At 31.9% G+C, this 27,565-nt stretch overlaps 2 protein-coding genes across 2 annotated transcripts; one reads left to right on the top strand and one right to left on the bottom strand.

The window, feature by feature from the left end:
- Nucleotides 1-1,783: 1,783 nt before the first annotated feature.
- LOC132729163 (uncharacterized) lies at nt 1,784-26,474 on the top strand. Its single transcript, XM_060714910.1, has 13 exons — nt 1,784-1,964; nt 6,507-6,675; nt 7,638-7,790; nt 8,540-8,678; nt 9,017-9,119; nt 9,694-9,789; nt 15,280-15,376; nt 15,703-15,780; nt 16,316-16,407; nt 22,030-22,129; nt 23,218-23,286; nt 24,363-24,457; nt 25,102-26,474. Exons 1-13 carry the CDS (start codon nt 1,810-1,812, stop codon nt 25,193-25,195), a joined length of 1,440 nt encoding a protein of 479 aa, XP_060570893.1. The 5' UTR covers nt 1,784-1,809; the 3' UTR covers nt 25,196-26,474.
- On the bottom strand, nt 16,417-19,178 carry LOC132729164 (uncharacterized). The gene is made up of 2 exons (XM_060714911.1): nt 18,535-19,178; nt 16,417-17,695 (listed from the first exon to the last, which is right to left on the bottom strand). The coding sequence occupies exons 1-2, from the start codon at nt 18,617-18,619 to the stop codon at nt 17,397-17,399; spliced, it is 384 nt and encodes a 127-aa protein (XP_060570894.1). The 5' UTR covers nt 18,620-19,178; the 3' UTR covers nt 16,417-17,396.
- Nucleotides 26,475-27,565: the final 1,091 nt, after the last annotated feature.

The following is a 27,565-nucleotide window of genomic DNA, read 5'->3' on the forward strand; positions in this document are numbered from 1 at the left end:
AAATAGTTTGTAAAATGCATTTAAATATCCATGATAGCCCATGTAAAAGTTTGCTCACCCATGAATGATGACTGATTTATGCTAAATACATCAGAAATTACCATTTTTATTATCAAAAATTGTACCAGGATACAAATGAAGTTCCAAGGATTATAGCTTTTACATATTTTGATGCATGGGCTACATCAGTTTCCAAAGAAGTGTCCTAGGCTGGCAACATTTTTAGAAAATATATATAATTAAATTTCATAAAAATTACAGTCATGAATCTTAATTGAGGCTTGCTGCTGTAATACTACATGGTGTATTTAATCTACAACCTGCAAAATTTTTTAAATGAACTTGTCCAGCTTGCATTTTGAAACAGGCCAGTGTCCATTATCAATATTGGTGAAATCTAGATGAAAATTTATTGAAAGGTAAGCTAGCCAACAGTAAAGAGCCTGGTCTGAACAACACAGAAGTGGTAGTTGGTGTGGCTGTTGTGGTTTTAGCATGATAAGTGCTTATCATAGCAAGCTTATAGGGCCTGTTTATTCTTTGAATAATCTACATGTATATGGTATTTTATTGCAAGTAGTTGACATTTGCTAAGTGTAAATGTAATGAAAAAGTAATGGGAGAAGTTAATGACATGCAAATTGTTGTCTATTTTGTGTACTCTTATCATTATGAAAATTAATCTTACAGTCAAAAGAATGTAAATCAGGAATTCCAACTGAACATACTTTGATTTGTCCTTTCATCTGCACTTAAAGCTTGTTTGGTGAACATGACTGTATAAGTATTATAAACTTCTGAATCAACACATAGATTAAGAGTGTATGTTGCCAAATGGTTGAAGTCAATGACTTCAAACCACCTAGCTGCCTCTCACCTGTCAGGGACTTTGATTCTTTTATTTGAGGAATCTTATAGATCCTTGAAATCTTATGGAGTGTCAATGGTATAATGCATGGAGGGGCACCTGATGTCTTACTCCACATTTAAGAGGAGTAAGTTTGGGGCCTAATAATTGAACATAGCTACAGAGATAATAGTTTATAATAAACACACCCACAAAACAGAAACTCACATCAATTATTTCAAGACAAGGAGAACTGGACAATTACCGATGATCATCATTGAAGTAAACTCAGTTAACAATAACATAATTATGTACTATAGCAGTACCACAACAAGTTAGTCTGACATGATGAACTGCGACAGCAAATTCATCAACTAATAATCAATTTTTAAATTATTGATCATGAATCTCTATGGCAACCTGAGTTTGTATGGATTATATAATTATATCTCGGAATTGCTATCAAGAGCATTTTGCTCATCAATAATGAAGTAATATTTAAAAGACAACAGTATATTGCTGCACTATTTGAAGTTTATATGAGGTTGCCATAGCAACAATTGCTGACATCCATCATCTGTAATGTGTTCACTGGCAGTGTTCAATTTCAGATATCAAGTTGAAGAGTAAACTGTTATCAAAATTTACATAGATTTATGAGCTAGATCTATATCTTAATTTGATATACTGTATACAGTACTGTAGTACTGTCTACAATAATCTTGAAAAAAGAAGCACTTATTATTTTAAAGCAATTTCTTATTTATGAGCTCAGATAAGACTAAGCTGACTGATTGGCATATACTTTGGAAATGTAACATTAAACAATATGCACGTCTGTAAGTTTATATTATATGACATGATCATGATACAAACAATGTGTCACCATAGTTCTATAAACTTGAATAGACACAAGTCAACAGTCCTATCAAGTTTCACAATAAACAGCAATCATAAAAAACATGGCGTCCATGAAAGAAACAGAGTTGCAATGCGATGTATTTCAGGATATTTTATCAAAACTAGAATCTAATGAGTTCTACGAACAGATTAAATCTCACCTTTATAACATATCTGCGAATTCATCGGATATTAAGGGCACAGATTCAGCCGAGAGGTGAGGCAAAATAAGATTGTAATATGTTTTCGCGATGAAAAAAAAAATTTGGTTGTTGTTTTCAGGTGATAGTTGACATTGTGCCAGATCACGATCAATATAAAAGTCTATTGTAAATATTATAATGTTTGTTTTTTATAGTCCTCTTAATATGAATAAAGTGAAGATACAAAAACGAAAGTAGTCTACATGTAGGATTGAGCTGATATTATCCCCCACCACTACCCCCTTCCAAGTTCCCCTTGTTAAAACCCTAAAAAATGATTCAAAGTCAATTTGCACATTTTAGTATTCATGACTACAATACTATGACAATATTACACAATTTTCATTATAGAGATACTGGTTGGAGAGATAACTCCGACACTAAATCACATACTTTTTGTAATATCTTAATTATCTTCCTGTATATTTTAAATATTGAACCACCTAAATAAAGTTCAGTTCAAAGACTTTACATTACACTACAAAAATTATGTATGAAAATGAGAATTGGTACTTCTTTAAGGTCCTGAATGGGGTATACAAAACATGGTCTTTTTACCCCTCAACAGTAGATAAAGTCGACACTTAAATTTTTAAGTAAAAAATGACAGGAAAATCAGCATCATTAATTTATTTTTACATCTTATATGTTTTATCTATTTTTTGTTGATGTAAAAACAAGTTTTCAAAAATATTTCCCAAGTCAGTGGCCTGTGGTCAATACATTTCTAACTACCTCATTGTAATTTAGTAAAAAGAACGTTTTGAAGCAGTTTTTGCCAACGAAAAGTTTCGGTTAATTGAAAAATATTAAAAAGTTTACCAACTTACAAAAAATCATCACATTCTGCCCTGCTCCTATACTACTAGGTGACCATATGCTTTTTTGTTAAAAAACAAAGTTAAAAAAATTATATTTCTCAAGTGTCAGGGTTATCTATGCGTCGGAGTTATCTCTCCGACCAGTATATGAAAATTGTGTAATATTGTCATAGTATTGTAGTTATGAATACTAAAATGTGCAAATTAACTTTGAATCATATATTTGGGGGTTAACTGTAACGGGGACTGGAGGGAAGGGTGAGAGGGGGTAGTGGTAGGTGATAAAATCGTATCAAAATTTTTCTTATCCCTGCTGTCAGACCGTGCATGACCCCTAGTCTTTCTCAGCCTTTGAAAATTCTCAGTTACTTTATATATAACATTTTAACTTGAGTTTTAACAGTTACACATTAGTGGGGGGCATCCCGTTGCAGTTATGAACTTGGTTTGATTCAATTTCACTTAAATTAAAAAAAAAAAATTCCATCAAGTGCCAATAATTATTGAGACAAGTGATAGTAACTTGGATTTTTTAATTGTCAGCAAATTTTATGATTTATTTAGATGGATGCCCAATTGGTGCTAAAATGTTTAAATTTTTTTTTATTGATAGTTGTTAAAGAGGGATCAAGCCTGTCATGGGGTCTGAACCCCCTCCACCATTAAGAGGGATCAAGCCTGGGGTTGGGTCTGAACCCCCTTTTCCCCACCCCAGGCTCCATCCCTTAGTCTCTGTGCTTCAGTTCACTTCTTGGACTTAGCTAATGTTATATTATATAATTATGACGTCTATATTAATTGCACAATTTCCACTATTCTTCACTCAGACTTCAGAATACAGTCATGGGAAGTTTGGAACACATGAAGTATTCACTTATTCTCACGCAAATTGTGAAATTGATGTCGCTGCACACTCTGAACATATTCGATTCAGAAAAACTTGCTATTTGATAGCTAACGTTCAAAAAGTATATAAGGGAATTTTTTTATCCATAGACTTCATTGATAACACATTCGATACCAAAATTTTATGAGGGAAGCTATTGGAAATGTAATGTTCGAGACTGTCGCAATTTTGGATTATTCGTGTTTGAGCTAGTGTAACCTCAAAAACCTATACAATTTCGGCAAAATAATAATTTGTGCAGGAGTATGTATGTCTCCTTATCTGTTTTCAAAGCTTGACCCACTTGAGAAGACTGATCTTTGTCATATGTAGAATGTTTTAGAAATGTCGCCAAAATTTACTGGCATCGGTAATGTACGCGACTTGTAAATTAAGTGCCGCACATAACTGAAAATAACTTAGTAATCTAAGTCGTTTATATGTTTATTTACAATTAAATACTTATGCTACTATAGCCAGACTTATCTTTCTTATGATAAATTCTAAGAATTAACCGATATTCTATTACTTTGACAGCCTGTGCCAGATGATGACTTAAGCATGTAATGTTCGCTACTAAAAAATTAGTACGTTCTATGCACTATTTCCCAATTAAGGAATTTTTAATAAATGATTTACATTTGGAGGGATATATAATAACCAAATCTGAAAGAATTGTGCCCACGAATCTTTTAATATATCTATATACACATATGTCTGTAATGTACACGACTGTAATGTTCAATACAATAAAAATGTAACATGGCTTTAGTATACTTAATTTTCAATTAACCAGGACTTAAACTAGTCATTTTTGTGTTATATTTAATCATAGTTGCAGCATAAATGTATACATCCTTTGTATTTTTACAGTTATAATCAAATTTTCTTAATTTTGTATAGGTAAGGCTTTAGAATCTAGTAACTGAATATCAGATTCTAGTAACTACAAAAACAAAGATGTAATACGTTTAATAATTATTTTCTTCTAAAGCCAGAATCTGTATGCTAGGTTTTCTTACTGAAATTGTTTAGATATAGATTATAAGTGATATGCCTTTCATAATAGGTATTGTAATGTTCACTACATTTCGTATCGAACATTACTGAATTATTCTGATGGCAATCTATACATTTGTTAATGTTTTCAGCGATTTTGCTTTTGTTTTGAGAAAATATTCCATAATTCTATATTGTTTAAATAAAGTAAATAGCTGTTTGTAATTCAAATGCGTAAATATATATGAGGCAATATTGTTGATTATCATCTAAATCAGTTTCAAACCCCAATAACGTTTCACCGCGTTAGTAAAAAAAACTACTATTATAAACATACATATAATAACTGAACATATTATCAGATACTATTAACATAGTTGCTGACATGTTTAAAATATATCATCTACAATATTATACACATGATAGTGTCTACAACATATAACAACGATGTATCAAACATTACAATATTAGTATCGAACATTACACGCAGATCTTGAAAATTTCCTTCATCTCTACAGTCATATATGGTGAAATCTGTATTAGAAATAAGTAGCAATTGCACTTATAAGTGTAGAAGAGGAAAAGACAATGTTGGCTCTTTGTAATTGAAATATTTTAAACTAAGTAGGAAGCACATAATAATTAACAATTAAAATACATTTTTTCTCAATATTGGCTAGTAAGATGCCCTTTTTGAAATGTTCTGTTCAAATCTTAAAATTTGATGTAGCCTTAATAATATCAAAGGCATGAATTGTAATATATGTATTGTTATTCTGTACGCTGCATATATGCCCACGATATCAGTAAATATGTTTTATGACATTGATATTAATATAAGGACAGGTATATAACTTCTTTTGTAAGCCGGAATAATAATCCGGATACATAGTTATACTCGTAATTTAATTCGTTTGTACAATATTATTTACCCATGCTATTAACTCAAGCTTAAATGAACACACTTAATAAAATTAAGTTTAAACTTAAAAAATGATTGTATAATAAAATGATAATAATAATAACTATTACTATTACCCACAACGAATATTTTTACTGGATTACGTAATGTCCGAGACAATTGATGTTCTGTCAAAAAGACTCTACCACAAAATTTTAGTCATGTATTTTGTTTGCAAAGTTTTGTTTCGTCACGTTATCATTATTGAAGTAAGGTTTAAACAAAACATAAGAACAAATAAATGGAATCATACAATTGAAATCAATCATCAAAAATTCCGCATTTTAAATAAACGTACTTTTGTAGAATTGCTTTTTATTGCGATAACTTTGCAAGCTCAAGAAAAAATATTTCAAGCGTTTCATAGTGAAATATTTTGTTATTTTATACATGCAATGAATACATGGCAAATATAAAGTTCTCTGAAGTGGATATGTTTAATATTTCTTATGAAATTCGGAATGTTTTAATTAATAAACTGGTAGTAGCGTACATTACAATAGGATAAATTTTACAACTAGGGTTGCTTTTTTCAGAGAGTAGTACTCGCAAAGTATTTGGTTGATGTTCAAAAAATTTCACAATTGTCTCATTTAAGGGTTCTACTTTTCGAAATTTTCGAAATTAGGCCCTATTAAGAAGATCGATTTTTTCGACTTTTGATCTGTCAATTTCACAATTCTTATGAGAATCAGTGATTAACAGGCCAATGCTATTAATACTGGGAGCTGCTTTCCATACTATTAGCTATAGGTCTTCAGCATACCTATTTTTTAAACTGTCTGACTGATCATATGAAAAAAATATGACAAGTTTCATATAATTATTTATCATAAAGCATTATTATGATGGATAGAACATAAATCTTATGTTGATTTATTTATTTCAGATTTTTATCATGGGCCAAATTAGACAGTAATCTGAAAGTAGTGTCAGTAGATGTGCCTTCGCTCATTTTACCAAATGATTATGAAGGGAGGTTGCATGACGTGAGAGTTTTTGTTAAATTTGGACCAGATGACCCGGTATATGATAACAACAAGGAAATTAGAGAGAGGGTTTGTAAAATTTTAAGGAATATTATATAGAGGATATTTGTTTAGTTCAGTGTAAGATCAGAACATATTTCACTGAGTGAGCACCAAAAGGTATATTTCACGAGTGGTGCAGCCACGAGTGAAATATGAACTTTTGGTGTTCACAAGGTGAAATATATTTCGATCTTGCACTAAACTAAACAAATTTTCTTTTTATTATATGCAAAGAAACGTTTTAAAAAGACATTAAACCTAATACTGAATGAAAAGCGCGCCAAATAATAATACAACGTGACGTCATTTACGACGTCACGTCATTAAGTTGGTACCCAGTTCTGTACACGCTGGTATTTCACTGAAACAACTTAAGGGGCTTAAATTCAAAACAGTGAAATTATCAAAGTGGTAATTTCACTGTTTCAAACAGTGAAATTACCAGTTTTTATATCACTGATATATTTCTATAAACCACCGAAAAGCATGTAATAAAAAAATATATTCTTTTACTGTTATTATTATTATCACATTAACTATGGTGCGCTTAAATGAAAACAATAACTTTGATGTAATGTTATTTGCGTTATATAGAAAAATAGCAGTAATAATATAAACTTTCTGTCATACACTTATTCATGATGACTGTAACTATATAATACATGTACTTTTATTTTTGTCAATATAAGGTGACTTATAAGGTCCATTGGGCAGGTCATTATAATAAATAAATCTTACATGTTACATTCATTGTACATGTATCTTATCTTATTGTATTTCATATAAGTATATTTATTTTTTGTACAGTATCAAAACTAAGAAAATTTTCTTTTGAACAATATGGAGGCTGCATAGTGTATTTTGGATGGGACATAATTTTTTGAAACTTGGACTTATTGAGCCTTCTTGAAAATAGGATCATCATGATCACTTTATGTTAAATGATTTCTTTTTCCTTACCTAATTGACACAGATTCATTAATTTACAGATAGCTAGAGGAAACAGTTTTTTAGAGTTAACAAACAAGGCACCTCGTACATTCTGTGCTCTCCAAGCTATGAAGAAGTTTACTGGTGGGCTTGGTGATGATGATGACAGGGAGTCTGGGGATGATCTTGTCTGGCAGAAATATTTTACTAAGGTAATATATGTATAAATATCTATATAGAGACTGAATGGTGTAAAAAATGGTGTAAAAAAAGTGGACTTTACCTAAAATGCTGAATTTGTGTAATGGTTTTATCCAGCTTTGCATTTGGAACAGTCCATTCAAAGTTAAGTTATTTCAATATCAAAATATAAAAAAGAGGTACCAAAAAAAAAGGTATAGAGCCTGGTCAGACAGTATTGTCAGCAATTTAAGGGTTAAAGTTTTAGATTTATCAAAAGAAAAATTATTTTGCAATTTAAATGATTAAAAAGAAAGCTTAGATATTGGCCATTTTTATTAGGATTTCTGTAAGAAATATCAATTACCAATGGGAGTAGAGCCTGTGGAAAATGAAAGTCAGCATAGCCAAGTGGTTAATACATCAGACTAGGAATCTAAGGACATCTGACTGTGTGGGTTCAAATCCCATTAGGGTTTATAACTTATAGCTTCCAACACAATTGAACTAAAATAAATTAGTATAAACTAAATATCAACAAGGCAAACATGGCATACCTAGGTTTTCACAGTATTCTGTACATACATACATAAATTGTATTGTAACCACACATATGAAATTGATACTTACTACCTGTCATAGAAAATATATTTTTTTAAGGCAAACTTTGTCATAATTATATATCTAGAAATATGTCAAGGTCTTGCAACTTTCCTGGCGCGAATAATTACTAGAGAGATGCTTGTAGATTGCTAATGATGTAATTTATTGTGCTTTTCAGCCAATAGAAGAAGCAGAAATTGTTATAGCCACTAACAAAGCTAATGGTGAAGCTGCACATCTAAGTTGTATAGAAATTGATAATGAAATCATTCTATGTGGAGGCTCAAAAAATGTCCATTTACTGTTTAGAAATAAAAGTAAGTATTTCTTTAATTAATCAAGACCATAATTACCTTACGAGGGACTAAGGCCATGGCCCCTCAGGTAGAAGAATCTCGCGTCATTTTGAACCAAAACAAAGGAATTTTGCTGGTAAACAAAAATTCATTGTTAAGTAATACATATTCTGTTTAGCAAAAAAGCAAACTTTTATATAATTTTGGTCAGGGTCTTCTGCTTTAAGTAAGAAAATATTATTTAATATATATTTTTCTCTAAAAAATCCCAAATTCTAAAAAAAATTAGAAAGAATTGATAGGCTATTCATTTCTTTTAAATGTTAATACATGTATTATTGTCAAATTTTGGTTTAAAGGTGATATAGACAAGTATGTAGAACCAAGATATAGAATAGCAACTGAAGTGTGTCATACAGTGATGGAGGCATTAGATGATATGACTGAGAAAGATCGGCTCAGGTGATTTTAAAATGTCATTATTTTACAAAGCAGGATATTGATGCAGAATTTGCTTAAAATTGATATTAAATGTATCTGGATTATGTTCCACTATTGGTATTTAATATTATACCTTACATGAATATGTTCATTTTCTATATATTAGTTTTTGCGGTCCTTGAAATAATATAATTTTCACAATGATGTTAGTGGTGCGACAAAGTGTTATAGTGACCGTTTTGTCTGACTGCTTAAATTGCTCTGAAGGAAATACATAAACATACTTCTTTCATACAGGTTTTTTGGAAGTATTCATTTTTTAAAATTCTAACAATAATTTCATAAACTACAAACAGGTGAAATATAGCTTTAAACACTTTAAAATGCATTGATTTTGTATGTTGTCTAACTTGTCACAAAAGTATAAATAATATGAAAAATTTGACTTAGTCAAAGCATTTTGATGAAGCTCCAAATCATATAGGTGTATATAAGAACCTAGCTCTAACAGATTCTGATTGTCCAGTTGTTATGCCAAAGTATAATCTTTACCAGGTATATATTATTTATATTTTTTTGTATTTTCTTCTTGCAGATTAATGAAATTTTTAGTTCAAAGTCAATATACGGCAGTGTTTGAAATATTATCTCCCCTTCATCAACATGTTGTCAACCTATCATATTTAAAAAGGTATGTTAGTTAATTTTGCCATTTAGGAATTAACTTGTTTTAAAAATGAATTATTGCCTTAAAAAACCCATAATCCATTCTATTGATAATTGTTATATTTGAAATATATAAACAAATTGATGATTTATTGTTCCTTTGTTCAAAGCATGTGTTAATTTTCAGAAACTTTATCAACTATATATTACATACATCTTTAACAATATTACAAAAGTATTTGAAGGAGACCAAAAACTGCATAGGAATATTCATACATCATATTATATAATTAGATTTAAAAGCACATTATGCCTCAGAAATCCATATTTATGAAATTCTTAACAAATAAGGCATTAGATTTGCAGTCACCGTTCATCCCTTAAGAGGCGACTTTATGTGTTTAGATTTCTGGAGTGTAAAACCTAGATTTAGTCCAGTCATTCTAGCTCAAAATAGAGCCAAACCTCAAACAAATTGCAACAGAAAATATTTTGAGTGTTTTGAAACCCCAGACCTATATTGTATAACATATCAAAAGTCTAGAAAAATCTAAATTGGAGAATGTTTTCAAAAATTGAGATCAAATATATGGGTATCATTGTATTTATTTTTTAAATTTGAACTCAATGTAATACACACATACAATTTTCCAATCAGTTTTATATATAATATGCATAAAAATATAGCTTAATCTATCCCTATAGTAACATAAAGTAATCAAAAAGTTGTTTTTGTTTAAAGAAACTACTTTTACCTCTCTAAAATTTATTAATTAACTTAAGTGGGGTAATATTATATTTTTACATTGCTGTAGATCAACAATTTATTGAAAGCTCTATGTTATATAATATTAAACAGAAAATACATAATGGTTTACGTACACGTGAAAACTGTCAAGTTTCAACGTTTTATGAATTTAATTTACATTCCATCAATATTTAATGCATATATTGAAATATTTATATTAACATTGTACAGCTAGTGGGTGGGGTAATTTTAAACAAAATAGAGAAACATTAAGAAAATCTATATTATCTATGATAATAATATTGAGTTTTATATTAACTTGAATACTTTCAAGCACATCTGTTGTATTTTTTCTGAGTCATTACATAACATCATGACATTGGATCAAAAGAGCTTGTGACATTGACCTTTTGGAAGATCAATTTCAAATATTTAATACATTTGAGCATAAAATGTAAAAAAAAATATTTGCAAATTTTAATTTTTAAAAAAGCTTCGCTAAGCATAAGCACAAGAATGTCATGACTTTTACAAAGCGTCACTCGCTTCTGTAATTTCTGGTCGACCAATCTTTCAGTTTTTATCACTAGATGGTAGCACCTGAAATTCTTCTTGTACATCTTTTCCAGTTCTGAAATTAGAGGAGCATAAACATGTTTGATGTTAAAGAGCATCGGCTGCAAGCAAGTTGTGAACCTGTTCTATCCTTGCTCTCACTGTATCAGACAAACAGTCATTCCTCTGTATACATATATTCAAAACAGTAGGTTCTAGTGTCTACTGGCGAAACATCACACTTCCTTGTTTTACCCTTTCTTATTAAAGATTGACCACAATATAAACAATCTTTTTTTGTATGAAAACTTATCAGTCATTGATCTCAATGGTGGCATCAGTGTTTTCTTTTTCTGTCTTAGTGTCTCTTTTAGTGTAATGTTGGTTACAGTACATCTTTCTACACTCAATGTGAATATATTATTCCGATTCAACTTTTAAACTGTCATTTTATTTCTCACTGGCAGCATTTATTCCCTTGCATTCCTTTTCGTTGCCTTTAACTGTCTTTGTATGATCATCAAACAGCCGTTAACAAATCCGATAGGAGTTCATCTTGAAAAAAAAACAATAATTGATATTGTAAGATTTATAAAATCTGTTTTTTACATTATATGGAGGTTGATCCAGAATTACCCAAAATTTTTTTATAATTCTGATAACTTTTTATGTTTTCTTCATTAAATTTATAAATGCGCAAAGATCGATGTTTCTTCTATTTAATTGCCAAATATAATTGATTATAAACATCCAGTACCGTCTCAGGCAGCCTTAAAAACCCTGGATACGCCACAGCAGCGCAACTCAAAGAACACGACGTTAGTTGAAATTTTTAATACACCAAAGTGCCCGACACAAAAAGGGATCATGTCCAATATTTGCCGAAGGTTAATGTAAAGCCTGCTAAAACTTCACGTCGTTTGAACATTGTATTATAATAATTGTGTAATCATTTGTAATTGCAACGTTTATTTATGCAAAAACGTCTTCATTAAGGCGTCGGAAAACGGCACTTTCATTAACATTTGTCAACTGTTTAGACAGCCTACCATAGAAACATCTAATATGATATAAGAAATTCGACACAAGTATTTTGTTGGTCATGCATACAAAACTTTTTGAGGGGTAAAGAAGTTTTTTTACCAGAATGTTGGAGTAATTTTAAAGAGAAATACATATCGTTTGCGGCATAGAAGAATACGCGTGAAGTTAACGTTCTACGTCGCTGTGGCGATTGAAAAGTACAAATATGCTGTCATATGCGGCCTTGCACAATTTCAATGCGATTTAAAAAAAAATGAATTCTAATTGACGATTATGTGCTGTTTTTCATACTTTATTTGTTTTCTTTTACATGCACTTTTTATCTAGTTAAATAAAATCAATCATATATTTTATGCCTTCAACTTTAAGATGATCATGTGTATGAGATTCACAGCAATCAAAGCACTTAGCAGTTCAATAGTCATGGGTTTAGGTTGTTAGTACACTTACAGCGAATGGTATCGGGAGGATTCCCTATGTATAAGAACAATAGAACATCAACCTTTTCTGCATAATGTGACAAATCATATGTTTGCTTATATGGTAGGCATACTGTGTTTAATTATCATATTCTTGTTGCCTTGTAAAGAGGGTATATTACGCAGTAATAAAATGTTTGTTATATGAACTTTGAATAAATATTATTGAATTTATTGTTTAAATTACGGGTATTTCTGGATCATCCCTTGCATTCTTGTATTCTGGTTATTGGTAGCTGATTACGTATTGTTTCAGTTATCCCAGAACAGTACGTGTTATTATAAGATGTATTTTTCCTTAAAATGTTTTAGGTGTATTTATTTGATCAAAGTTGCTGATATGACACACTTTTCTTGCATATCAGACTGGCGTTTCCGTTAGTATTACCCATGCCGGAAATTTCATCTGGCATAGGGGGTGCCAGATGAGTCGCGTGCTGTACAATGTCACGCTTAAGCCCCAGTCACATTAGAGCTTACGACCAGTGAAGACCAGTTCACGATCACCAGTGACCTCTGGTCGCGGACAATCTTTAAAACGTCTTACGACGGTCATCGGTGATCTTTGACAGTCACAGGCTATCTTATTTAGGTCCCACGAACAATTTCAGTCGTAGAGAGGTTTTTGAGCTTGCCAGAAAACCTCCTTGCGATCAAACAGGTCGCTAGTGATCTTATAAGGTCTTAGGCTGTCGCACGATGGTCGTTCAGAAGTGCGACAATCTTACAACAGTCTTTACAAATTGCCACTAGTCACTGATAATCTTGAGTAGTCTCGTTACCGCCCAATGGGCGGGTCACCTCGGGACGGTTATTCCGATCCGAAACGCAACATATGACAGATATTATTATTATTTTCTAAGGTTTTAATCTAAAATTATGAATATAAAATACCTACTGGTTAAAGTGTTTGGAAGTAACGTAAAGATAAAGTCACATATTGAGTTTAAAAATGTGACATTTCAATTTTAAGCATTTCTCATGCCCATCCGTGCATGCATTCAAAAATATTTGTACTGATATGTTACTATATGGAACTTATGACACACTTTAAAAGTTTGCTTATATGAAAAATATCATTAAAGTGATTTTGTGAAACAAATGTCTCAACTATGCATCTTTACCTTTAACTCGTATACATCACAGTGTCCTCAGAACACTTTCAAGATCGGGCATACCCATTGGCTCTGGTGTGTTGATAAAACCTGTAACATAGTTATTACTTCAAGTTAGAATGGATTAGAATCTTATTTTCATATTTACGTGAAACAAGGTTCTATAGAATGCACAGATGTTTTTATTGTTACATGTATTTGCTTAAATTTTGATTTTAAAAGTGATAAAATTATACTATAGTCAACTTAGGTGTGCATTCCGAAAGAAATACTAATATATCGCTGTGAATTAATCTTATACACGTAATGCACTTTTTCAAATTCGCGCAGGTGCTATTGTATGCATTAAAGATTTTCTTTTAAATTATGGATCAACTGTGCATGTTCACTTTCACTCATACACATCGCTAATCATGAACCATAACTAGAAATTACGTTTGTTTATTGATAAATTTTTCATGTCACCTTTTCATGTATAAATTTCTTCTATGTCTATTAAAAACTGAAAATAATTTCAGATATATTGAATTATGCATACGACGCTCTATTTCCTCCATGTTTAATATTCACTTAAACTAGTAAAAGATAATGTTTGATATTTGTGTTGCATATGTAAAAATATTACAAATGTAAGCACAGGAAAGCAAACTTACTCATTAAGTGTACATATAGTATACTGGATTTTTTTTATTTTCAAAATCAAGCATACATCAATGAAGACTACCTCAAAGCGGTACCCCTGAAATAATAATAACATTACATACATTATATATGTAAAGCAATTTTAAAAAACTATTAAAAAATACAAAAAAAAAACAACCTTAAATACACATTTAACAATAAAACATGATAAAAGTATTCAGAATTTATTTAAGGTAATTCGTCATAATTAAAGTGATAATGGCGTTCCATAGTTTAAAAATACTGTCGAAATTAACTTGTTTAAAATACACATTTTTAGGCCGTTTTTTGAATGTTTACTAAGACAGGAGTTAATCAGAGTTGTAATTTATATAAATTAAACTGTTTTCCATGAAAAGTATAATACAGATCGCTTGAAACACTTGTTGACCTTCAACGGATAAAGAACTGGTAAAACAAGTAATAATTTTCAACAAATACTCATAATAAACTTACGACCCCACATTAATAATTCCTATTATGATCTGTAATATTTTAAGGAAAATATACCAACCCACTTTACAGTGTACTTTACTGACATTTATTTTGTTTACACTAATTTTGTTGTTGTTGTCGCCATTATGCAGTCGCTATTCTGAGTATCGGAGACGCTTTGTTCGCCTATGGAAGACCGTTGTCGTCAGAAAAAAATCACAAAAAATAACGCGATCAAACCCGTTTTTTTCTGTGTTGCGCAACTTAGATTTTGCTAGACTTTTGATATGATTCATGTTATTCCATATACTTTCTATACCAGGTAAAATATTTTCTGTTGCAATTTGTTTGAGGTCGATTTACAGACTGACTGGACTAATTGTGTTTGTGTCCGTTAAACCAGCAGGATTTTACAAGGCATTTGTGTATTTAATTTTGGCTATATTTTTCTCTGTAAGACCAGCTTTGAAGTTTATATCATGGACAAAATGTGAATTGGAAGCATCAGAAAAATTACACCATTTAAACATAGTTCCTCCACATGTTGGAATAGAGGTAAGTTATTCTACATAATTATCTATTTTTATGTTTTGGGTTTTCAATTATTCAGCTTTGAGTGCTGTATTTAAGTTATTTAATTATGTTTTGATATTTTTTAAGTCACATCAATCATCAATAGATGAAGTTTTGAAGTTTCATTTATCTTTTGTTGATGATTTCTATTTTCCCAAAGTAATGCATTCTTTAGACTAAAATTAGAGGTATTTTTTTAGAAACAACCTGATAAGCATAAGTTAATGCACTAGCAAAATTTGTAGGCTTTTAAAAAAATGAAATCAAATTTTCAGCTTATTTTATGTTAATTAATTTTAATCTTACAGATAGCTAAGTGTCTAGGTTTAGATCCAGTTACGTATGAGAAAGTGAAGGTGTCAGATCTAGATATATTCATGAAACAGGTATTTCAATGTCACCAGTGTTATTTGAGCAATGAGCTTTATTTTTAACATGCTTTCTGATCTGATAAAAATCTCCTTTTTTGTAAGACCATGATATAGATTATAACAAAATCAAACAAGTAAGAAAAGCTTAAGAACAGTTTTTTAGTCACTTGCCTTCAAATTATAAAATAAACTAAAAAATTCAAGTAAACGGAAAATACTGGTCTAGTTAGGGTTATTGTGTAAGCCCTTCATTTCTGACCTCTTAATTGAAGAAAGAAAGATGATAATTTAAATGAAACACGTTTCTTCTTTGCATAATCTACTTTGTGACTAATGCAAAATGTGCATGTTTTAAGTGACATTTCAATCTCTTTCAATTAGTTTATCTTTTTTGAAAAGAGAGATTTTGAAATACAGAAATTATGATAGATTTTCTGTTATATATCTGGAGGCAAGTAACTTCAATACAAAGTTTGTCACTGTGCATACAACTGTGAAATTTAGATATATCTGAACAGAGAACATTTATAAATTTGACATATTTTATTAGATCAGGAAAGGATTTGACTCGGAAGGAAAGGTGTTATATTTTCTAGACAGTGAAAATCAAGTGATAGGCCTCCTTAAAAAGAAAACAACATGGTGAGTATCTTTATTTACATTAAACTTTTATTTCTTTTTTGCTGTGTTGAACAACACTTCATGTGTATTAGAAGTAATAGCTCATTCTGTAACATGTCTAAAAGGTAACTGAACTAATAAGTTTATTTGTAATAGATGTTATCTAGAACTGAGAAAATGTTGTTTTTTCCCAGCTAATCCATAGAAACAAATAAACTTTCACTGTTATAGCTTCACAGTGCACTACCTGTCACAATAGATAATATTAGTCAACCTGTTGCGTTCATTTTCAAAGCCAAAACTGTAAAAGTTTATTTGTACCTACAGATTAGCTGGGAAAAACCCAAATATTTTTTATTTTGGAGTTAGTCTATTTACATTTTGACTAAGATTTTTCTTCTTCTTTATATGGTTGAAGTTACAATTTCATGGAATGGCATGCATAAAACTCATTGCATTTTGTTCTCCTGTTGTTTTAAATTCATTTTGACTGTGTAAAATGAAACTCTTTGGAAATCTTTTATAACAACACAATACAAAATTTAGATTGTTTATTTCATTTATCATAGCACAATTATATCTCATATGTTTTGCATTATGTTATATGTGTATAACTATAATTTTGCTTAATGTAGCATTAAAATCGCAGCTTGATGATCACTTTTCTATGTTGCCAGTATAAAGTCAGATTGAATCAGTTCTCTCTGACCTTACCAGATTATTGGCTACACAGTTTAAGTGTATGTACATGCATTAATGATATCCAAATCTCTTTCGGCACTAACTGACTGCTCAATATTTAAAGCAAGGGAAGTCCAATGTACAAATTAAGGATGGCAAGAGTTTATTAATTGTTGGAGACAATTCTGGCACATAACTTTCCTATTCTATTAGCACGTTATTATATAACTGTCATAAAAGACCTAAAATGACAAGATTTGAAGACTGTTCTAGCACATAACTTTCTCATTAGCACATCATTATAAAAACTGTCATAAAAATAGAACAGTTCAATCTCTACGAGTGAACAGACGTTCTGAATCCGCCCAAATCTGTGTCACGACGTCAGCATCTGGTGTAATCTGGGTGGGGATATTGTGACGCTCTATGAGACTGAAGTAGTCCGTGTACCCTATACTGACAGCAGTCTGTGTAATGTTGTCAGAAAGACGCTGAATTTCGTCCCACTTCTCCTCGCGTAACTTGTTGTATAGTAAACATGTGGCTGTTGTTGTGTATATTCTCGCCAGTAGTAGATCGTTTCTGTTGGCTTCGTTGAATTGTTTATACAAGCTGTCCAACTCATTATCTGTATAGGAAAATAAAATTGTATACTTTATTTAAACACTTTTTGAACATGTTAAATGTAAATAAATTGATTTTACAGAATCAAAGATTGCTTAGAAACTGTTCCAAGTTCTAAAACTAAAGAGGTATTCAAACATTACGTGAATACGTATGTTAACATTACCTAAATATGTATGTTAACATTTATTACATGTTTATTTCAAAGTTACTTCAAATGATGTTTATTTTTGCTGTTACCGAATTGCTTTCTTTCGCTTTAGTTTTTGTTTCATTAAGAAAAAAGTTTTTTTTATTTCATTACATTTTGTTATTGACAAATTTTATATTAATTGTTTTGTTGTTTGGTCTTATATGAGAGGAACTGAAATACATGTGTAAATTTAATCTAGGTGGATAAAAACCAGAAGATTTGTTTGTTATTAAAAATAAACTTTTATTTCCATCAGGCCTCATCAGAACCTCTTACTGAATATATATTGAAAAATAACGAACATTGAAAAACAATTTCATTATATATCAGAATGAATTTGAATAAATTGTGAATCAACTGCACCTATTTCTTCCGTCTAATTTCCTTTTATTATATTCCTGTATTTTTGAAGGTTATTTTGCATAATTCGACATCATTTTGACAATATTCAACATTATATTCTTTTCTATCAAATTTCCATTCTATATTTTGTCATATTCGACCATTTGTCCCTTTGTTGTATTCTATCAAATGTCTTTTGATGCAATTTTGTGCACCGCATTTCCATACAATGAAATGACTAATTGAATTTAAGAAAAAAAAATCAAATTCAAATGAACAAGTGCAGAATTTAACATAAATGTTCTTACCCATTCTAGATCTTTGATCCAGTATTCTTTCATAGGTCATTAGTTTAAGCAAGAGATTGTCACTCATTTGTAGTAAAGTATCCATTTCTATATGTTTTTAGCATTCAAACAGTATGATAAAAATTAATTGAATTTCTATAGTTGTAACTTCGTCCAGTTCTAATTGCACTTTAAAGTTTTTGTGCACGTTAGTTGTTATAAATACAATATAAATGTATTGTATTGTATTTTTCATAATTAGACATAATTAGTTACTTGTTTGGGTGAATTACTATTGCTATAATTAGCAGTTTGAAAGAATCCAATTAATGATATAACCTAATGAAAGAAGTATGTCAAAGGTCATAATACAATAGCAAATTATTGTTTGCATGGTTAATTGAATAATTAAAATGTTTTTTGAAAAGATTAAAGGTATTTTGTTTGTTTGTTTTCTTCTTTGTAATTTTCTAAGTCAGTCTCACCTTATAGGACAAACAAAAGGGAATCTATTCCAGTCATTTACATGAAAGGATATTATTTGTCACTCCTGTATATATAATTAATGCAGAAAATACAAAATAATTGAATACTGTTTTAAAGAAAAAAAAAAAATTAATTATTACAATGGAATAAAAACCTTTGAAATAAAAAAATGTATACATTTATTATGCCCCCATTTCGAAGAAAAGGGGGTATATTGCTTTGCACTTGTCGGTCCGTCGGTCTGTAGACCAAATGGTTTCCGAGTGATAACTAAAGAACCCTTAGGCCTAGGAACTTCAAACTTGGTATGGTGATTGGTCATGACCAGTAGATGACCCCTATTGGTTTTGGGGTCAAGGGGTCAAAGGTCAAGGTCACATTGACCTTGTAAGCAAAAACGGTTTCCGATCAATAACTAAAGAACCTTAAGGCCTAGGAACTTCAAATTTGGTATGGTGATTGGTCATGACCAGTAGATGACCCCTATTGATTTTGGGGTCAAAGGGTCAAAGGTCAAGGTCACATTGACCTTGTAAACAAAAACGGTTTCCGATCAATAACTAAAGAACTTTAAGGCCTAGGAACTTCAAACTTGGTATGGTGATTGGTCATTATCAGTAGATGATCCCTATTGATTTTGGGGTCAAGGGGTCAAAGGTCAAGGTCACATTGACCTTGTAAGCAAAAACGGTTTCCAATCAATAACTAAAGAACTTTTAGGCCTAGGAACTTCAAACTTGGTATGGTGATTGGTCATGATCAGTAGATGACCCCTATTGATTTTGGGGTCAAGGGGTCAAAGGTCAAGGTCACATTGACCTTGTAAGCAATAACGGTTTCTGATCAATAACTAAAGAACTTTAAGGCCTAGGAACTTCAAACTTGGTATGGTGATTGGTCATGATCAGTAGATGACCCCTATTGATTTTGGGGTCAAAGGTCAAGGTCACATTGACCTCTTGGGTAAAAATGGTTTCTGATCATTAACAAAAGAACCCTTTGGCCTAGGAACTTCAAACTTGGTATGGTGATTGGTCATGATCAGCAGATGACCCCTATTGATTTTGGGGTTAAGGGATCAAAGGTCAAGGTCACATTGACCTTGTAGGTAAAAACGATTTCCGATCAATAACGAAAGAAACCTTAGGCCTAGGAACTTCAAACTTGGTATGGTGATTGGTCATGACCAGCAGATGACCCCTATTGATTTTGGGGTTAAGGGGTCAAAGGTCAAGGTCACATTGACTTTGAAGGTAAAAACGGTTTCCGATCAATAACGAAAGAACCCTTAGGCCTAGGGACTTCAAACTTGATATGGTGATTGGTCATGATCAGTAGATGACCCCTATTGATTTTGGGGTCAAGGGGTCAAAGGTCAAGGTCACATTTACCTCTTAGGTAAAAACGGTTTCCGATCAATAACTGAAGAACCCTTAGGCCTAGGAACTACAAACTTGGTATGGTGATTGGTCATGACCAGTAGATGACCCCTATTGATATTGGGGTTAAGGGGTCAAAGGGCAAGGTCACATTGACCTTGTAGGTAAAATGCTTTCAAATCAATAACTTAAGAACCCTTTGGCCTAGGAACTTCAAACATGGTATGGTGATTGGTCATGACCAGCAGATGACCTATTGATTTTGGGGTCAAGGGGTCATAGGTCAAGGTCACATTGACCTTGTATGTTAAAACGGTTTCCGATCAATTAACTAAAAACACTTAGGCCTAGGAACTTCAAACTTTGTATGATGATTGGTCGTGACCAGCAGATGACCCCTATTGAGTTTTGGGTCAAAGGTTAAGGTCATGACCAGTAGATACTTGATAACCCTTATTAATTGTTTGATCACTGGGTCAGAAGTCATGCATAATAACCTTTTCACATGACTAATTGGCTGCTGATAGGGGGCATTCTTGTTTTACAAACATATCTTGTTACTGATAAATGTTATATGATATTATTCTCACAACCTGTAATAATAATGCATTGGGAAATGTTAAATTACATGTATATTATTTTTACACCCTGTATAATAATGCCTCTCCAAAATTTGGGTGTTCCCAGGTATGTCTGTAATACTAAATACAGCTATACTTGGTCAGGAGCTGGTATAAATCATGCCAGAGTACCTAAATTCAGAAAAAAACAGAAAATTTACTTTATTTAGATGTAACAATAAGAATAAGAAAAGTACATATTTTGGCAGTTATTGTGTCGCCTTGAAAAAGGCGACATATAGGGGTTACTTTTGTCGGCAGTTGTCGGCGTCCCCTAAAGCTTGTCCGAAGCATAAGTCAGTCATTATAAGTCGGATTGACTTCAAACTTGGTATGCATGCTTCTCATAATGACCCGAAGTGCAGTGCACAAGAATCGGTACTCTGTACTTCTTATTTTTTGAGTTATTGCCCTTTGTTAATTTTCATACTTTATTTTTGTCCAGGCCATTTCTCCTAAAGTATAAAAGCTATGGACTTGAAACTTCATAGGATGATAGATCTCATTAAGAAGAAGTGCAGTGCACAAGAACTGGTACCCTGCATTTCTTATTTTTTGAGTTATTGCCCTTTGTTAATTTTCATACTTTATTTTTGTCCAGGCCTTTTCTCCTAAAGTATAAAAGCTATGGACATGAAACTTCCTAGGATGATAGATCTCATTAAGAAGAAGTGCAGTGCACAAGAACTGGTACTCTGCATTTCTTATTTTTTGAGTTATTGCCCTTTGTTAATTTTCATACTTTATTTTTGTCCAGGCCATTTCTCATAAATTATAAAAGCTTTAGACTTGAAACTTAATAGGATGATAGATCTTATTGATAAGAAGTGCAGTGCACAGAAACTGCTGATCTGCATTTCTTATTTTTTAGAGTTATTGCCCTTTGTTGATTTTCAAATTTCATTTTTGTCTTTGCCATTTCTCTTAAACTATATTGTTCACAAGGCGACACATCCGACTCGCGGAGTTCTAGTATTTGACATGTATACACCTATGAATCTTACTAATTTATATTTTATACTATATATTAGGTATATAATGTGTAGAGCTGTGAGGGAGAAAGTTAAGACAGCAGTTAACCAGTCTATCAAAAATCCTATGAAATATTCCAAAACTAGATCTTCAAATCAGGTAACAATTACAATATTTTCTAGAAGTCTTATTTAAAATGTAGCTCGATTATCAGTTGTCACTTAGAAAAAAAATGTTGTGTTAAGCATACAATCATTTAGCAGCAATGATATATATTTTTTCACAATTCTTTCAATTACAATTCCCCTGCAGTTACCCATATTGTCTTTTATTGAGCACATTTCTATAATTATGTTAAGCATAAAATGTGTCCGCTATATATTTTTGAAGGAGTATGAAAGATTCAGCGACTTTGAATGATTTTCCAGAATGTAATTACTAATTCCTTTCTTCCTACATGAAAAGTTGAACAGTTTCTTTAGAAAAAGACTATTAATACTTAATTTGAGAAGCAGGGTATCAAATAGAGGATAGAACTCGCAAGACAAGGATATGTCAGGCAGTGTTACCATTGAAACAGACATATTCTCAATTAAACCCTTAACATGCTGAATTTCTGTAACGGATTTAATGCCCTGCTTTTGATAATAAACAGTCTAAGTTTTTTGGGATTTCACTATCAAAATTTACAAAAAAAATGAGCTAGCATCTGTATTAAGCCTGGTCAGACTGCATGGATGTACAGACTGGCCTAGCTCTATACCTTGCAGAGGCTAATCTCCCATTTCCAGCATGTTAAGGAATAATTATTGTTTATTTAGGCTTGACTGAGAAGAAAGCTTATAGCACTTTCGAAACCACTTTCAGTTCCACTTCCTAGAACTAACCAATACTGGTGTCCTATGAGGAAACATGGTTGTGCCTGCAGTCAGACTCAAACCTATAATCTTTTGGTTGTAAAGCCACCTTAACCAATAGACCTCTGCTTCATTTACAACTTTTCTTTATAAGGAGAGATCCCAGTCACATTTTATCTTACATATGTAATAGTAAGTTGATAGGTTTTGAATCTGTGCTTTAATTTCTAGTAAATCTGTGCTTTAATTTCTAGTAAATCTGTGCTTTAATTTCTAGTAAATCTGTGCTTTAATTTCTAGTAAATCTGTGCTTTAATTTCTAGTAAATCTGTGCTTTAATTTCTTGTAAATCTGTGCTTTTTAAATCTAGTGTTTTAATTTCTTGTTTAGATAGAGAAGAGAGTCAGAGAGATTCAAAAATGGCTTCACCTGGACAATGCTACCACAACAGCATGGAAGGTATGTCATCTTTCCTAAACTGATGTTGCCTGCTGTTTTGTTCCAGTATTTAAAGACGTTTTCCCAAGTTTTCATATAGATATATAGGCAAAATTAAAACTGTTCAATAGAATTTCAAAAATGAGAACGTTGACCCCAATTTTTTTTTTCGCTTAAAATGTTTCTGTTATCATATTTTAACAACATGTAAAGTTTAAAGAAATTCTATTGAAGAGTTTTCATTTTGCCTTTATGTCTATATGAAAACTCCCGAAAACGTTCTTAAGAATTCAATTTAGCTTCAGTTTGTGAAATAGTAACTTCACATCTACTTTAATTCGTGAGTTTGCATATATGTTTCTGTCTCGATAGTAATGAATGAATATACAGTGGTTTCTGTCTCGATAGTAATGAATGAATATACAGTGGTTTCTGTCTCGATAGTAATGAATGAATATACAGTGGTTTCTGTCTCGATAGTAATGAATGAATATACAGTGGTTTCTGTCTCGATAGTAATGAATGAATATACAGTGGAATGAGTGTATAAAGTATATATTTGAATTTACTTAAAGTCCAATATGCTTTATTGTGTAAGCGTCTTTAAGCAAAAATTATTTGATTGCTAATGATATTTTGTGTCATTTTTTACTTTGTCAATAGTATATTATGGCTAAAAGCATTCTTATGCTAAGTTACTAAATAAATGATGTTATTGTTGAATACAGTTCACTCTGAATATTAGGAAAAACTGATTTGATGTGATTGAATGTAATTTTTGCAATGTAATGTAATATTTTAATTGTCCTCTTTTTTGGTATGAAATGTTCATTGTCGATTTGCCATTAAACTTGAAACTTGGTATTTAAGGTCATCTTTTACCAGTAAAACTGTGGAAAGTTGCTGTATGACTGTATGTTGCTGTATTTTATTAAAGAAAAATATCACTGCTGGTTTTGTATGATGGTATGTGAACAAAGATACATTTTCCTGATTGGGCAAGCAAAGTTCTTAACTGAAAATTTTATCCTAGTGGTTAAGCAAGGTCATTGCTCTATAATTCAATTATAAATATCAAACATATTTTTGTGCAACAGGAACTGGGAACAAGTTGTTTGAAGTGGGTTCTTCGTGAAGTAGATGACAATAAATTATCACCAGAAGAAGTGAGGGATATGTTTCCTGTATACTGGTACATATAAACTTCATTTTACTTACATATATACAAACTTTTACTTACCTATATTTAAATAAGAAGCATTTGATCAGATTATTTTGTCATTTCTTTTTAAATACTCATGCTGTGTAAAAATGTGTTTTGAAATAAGGGAACATCCAGAATAAGTAACATAGTGTGGTATTTAATTTGTTTTGAATTTTGCAATTAGAAATTCATAGTTTTGTTAAAGTGGTAAAAGTAAGATTATTTAGCATACTGTGTATTATGCATTTATTTAAAAAACAGAAATGAATTTACAAGTAGTTAAATATATATTAATAACAAAAGAACTGTTTAATAATTTGAAAAAATGAGTAACTTTTTTGTTCAGGATCATAAATTTCTGAAGTTATTTGAGCCACGCCACAACGAAACCAACATAATGGGTTTGCGACCAGCATGGATCCAGACCAGCCTGCGCATTCGCGCAGTCAGATCAGGATCCATGCTGTTCGCTTACCAACTCTATTACAAGTAGAGAAACTGATAGCGAACAGCATGGATCCTGATCAGACTGCGTGGATGCGCAGGCTGGTCTGGATCCATGCTGGTCGCAAACCCATTATGTTTGTTTTGTCATGGCGCGGCTCATTTATCAAAAGTTGATGTATTTTCAGGGAGAGATTTTTACGAGAGACAGGGAGTACAGATAGAATTGATGTGGAGGAAGATGACATAACCGAGTCGGGGGCATGTGGAGTAGATTCTTGATAATTAAGGGGCCGTTATATTTTAGTGATAGTGCTGGCACTAACAAATATTGTGAGATGTTGATCCTGTGAAATTTCAATATGGACTTTCTTGATTTCAATTTCAAGATTGTTTATACACACTATATGAAGAGCTGCACTGCTTAACTCAGCATCCCCATCTGCTACAGATTTCTGATAAAGTTTTTGCGCAGTAAAAAATTTTTACTCTTACCCGAAACTGATTAGTTAGTGAAATATTTTTCCAGCTCGAACTGCTTTATCTCTTAAAGGATTTAATTTAAACTTACAATACATGTTCTGTATCATCCAAATATGTGGCAAGGTTCATAACTCTAGCGCCAATATATTCAATATGTGATAATGTCAGATAATGTTTTGGATTAAGAACTTTTTATATACATGTATTTCTTTATACTTTTATCTTCATAATGGTATCTATTTGAGACTTAAGGTAGTTGTTCCTGGTCATCTCTAACATGATGAGAAGGTTCATTACTCTCTACTTTCATAGATCTGTCTTTTTTTTCTGTGTCCAGTACATGTATTTTATTAGTTGAGCATACTGTCTCCTCTGCTGTCAGCTCTTTTTGGAGCTATTGGTCATCTATTTTTAGCTCACCTGTCATAAAGTGACAGGGTGAGCTTTTGTGATCGCTTTTCGTCCGGCATCCGTCCGTCCGTCGTCCGTCCGTAAACTTTTACTTTAAATGACATCTCCTCATAAACCACTGAGCCAATTTCATCCAAACTTCACAGGAATGTTCCTTTGGTGGTCACCTTTAAAAATTGTTCAAAGAATTTAATTCCATGCAGAACTCTGGTTGCCATGGCAACCGAAAGAAAAAACTTTAAATATCTTCTTTTAAAAAACCATAAGAGCTAGAGCTTAGATATTTGGCATGAAACATCTTCTAGTGAGTGTCTACCAAGTTTGTTCAAATAAAAGCCCTGGGGTCCAAATTGGCCCTGCCCCGGGGGGTCATTGATTTTCCCTATATGCATGTAGTAAAAACTTAAAAAATTTTCTTTTAAAGAACCCAAAGAGCTAGAGCTAAGATATTTAGCATGAAACATGTTCTAATGGGTGTCTACTAAGTTTGTTCAAATAAAAGCCCTGGGGTCAAAATTGGCCCCGCCCCGGGGGGTCATTGATTTTCCCTATATGCATATAGTAAAAACTTAAAAAATCTTCTTTTAAAGAACCCTAAGAGCTATGGCTAAGATATTTAGCATCAAACATGTTCTAATTGGTGTCTACCAAGTTTGTTCAAATAAAAGCCCTGTGGTCAAAATTGGCTCCGCCCCGGGGGGTCATTGATTTTCCCTATATGCATATAGTAAAAACTTAAAAAATCTTCTTTTAAAGAACCCAAAGAGCTAGAGCTCAGATATTTAGCATGAAACATGTTCTAATAGGTGTCTACCAAGTTTGTTCAAATAAAAGCCCTGGGGTCAAATTTGGCCCAGCCCCGGGGGGGGGGGGTCATTGATTTTCCCTATATGCATATTGTAAAAACTTAAAAAATTTTCTTTTAAAGAACCTAAAGAGCTAGAGCTAAGATATTTAGCATGAAACATGTTCTAATGGGTGTCTACCAAGTTTGTTCAAATAAAAGCCCTGGGGTCAAAATTGGCCCCGCCCCGGGGGGTCATTGATTTTCCCCATATGCATATAGTTAAAACTTAAAAAAATCTTCTTTTAAAGAACTCAAAGAGCTATGGCTAAGATATTGAGCATCAAACATTCTCTAATAGGTGTCTACCAAGTTTGTTCAAATAAAAGCCCTGGGGTCAAAATTGGCCCCGCCCCAGGGGGTCATTGATTTCCCCTTTATGCATATAGTAAAAAAAAAAAAATCTTCTTTTAAAGAACTCAAAGAGCTATGGCTAAGATATTGAGCATCAAACATGTTCTAATAGGTGTCTACCAAGTTTGTTCAAATAAAAGCCCTGGGGTCAAAATTGGCCCCGCCCCAGGGGGTCATTGATTTTCCCTATATGCATATAGTAAAAACTTAAAAAATCTTCTTTTAAAGAACCCAAAGAGCTAGAGCTAAGATATTTAGCATGAAACATGTTCTAATAAGTGTCTACCAAGTTTGTTCAAATAAAAGCTGTGGGGTCAAAATTGGCCCCGCCCGGGGGTCATTGATTTTCCCTTTATGCATATAGTAAAAACTTAAAAATCTTCTTTTAAAGAACTCATAGAGCTATGGCTAAGACATTTAGCATCAAACATGTTCTAATAGGTGTCTACCAAGTTTGTTCAAATAAAAGCCCTCGGGTCAATATTGGCACCGCCCCGGGGGTCATTGATTTTCCTTATATGTGTATAGCAAAAACTTAAAAAATCTTCTTTGAAAAAACC

This window comes from Ruditapes philippinarum, unplaced genomic scaffold (assembly GCF_026571515.1).
Source record: "Ruditapes philippinarum isolate M1 unplaced genomic scaffold, ASM2657151v2 ctg8068_1_1_1_1, whole genome shotgun sequence".
NCBI classification, from domain to species: Eukaryota; Metazoa; Mollusca; class Bivalvia; order Venerida; family Veneridae; genus Ruditapes; species Ruditapes philippinarum.

Bases quoted from the DNA above. Each gene is read 5' to 3' on its own strand.
- LOC132729163 (XM_060714910.1), top strand. From the start codon at position 1,810: ATGGCGTCCATGAAAGAAACAGAGTTGCAATGCGATGTATTTCAGGAT. The intron at 7,791-8,539 runs GTAATATATGTA...TGTGCTTTTCAG, and splicing joins GGCAGAAATATTTTACTAAG to CCAATAGAAGAAGCAGAAAT. The intron at 16,408-22,029 runs GTGAGTATCTTT...ACTATATATTAG, and splicing joins CTTAAAAAGAAAACAACATG to GTATATAATGTGTAGAGCTG.
- LOC132729164 (XM_060714911.1), bottom strand. From the start codon at position 18,619: ATGGATACTTTACTACAAATGAGTGACAATCTCTTGCTTAAACTAATG. The intron at 17,696-18,534 runs GTAAGAACATTT...TTTCCTATACAG, and splicing joins GGATCAAAGATCTAGAATGG to ATAATGAGTTGGACAGCTTG.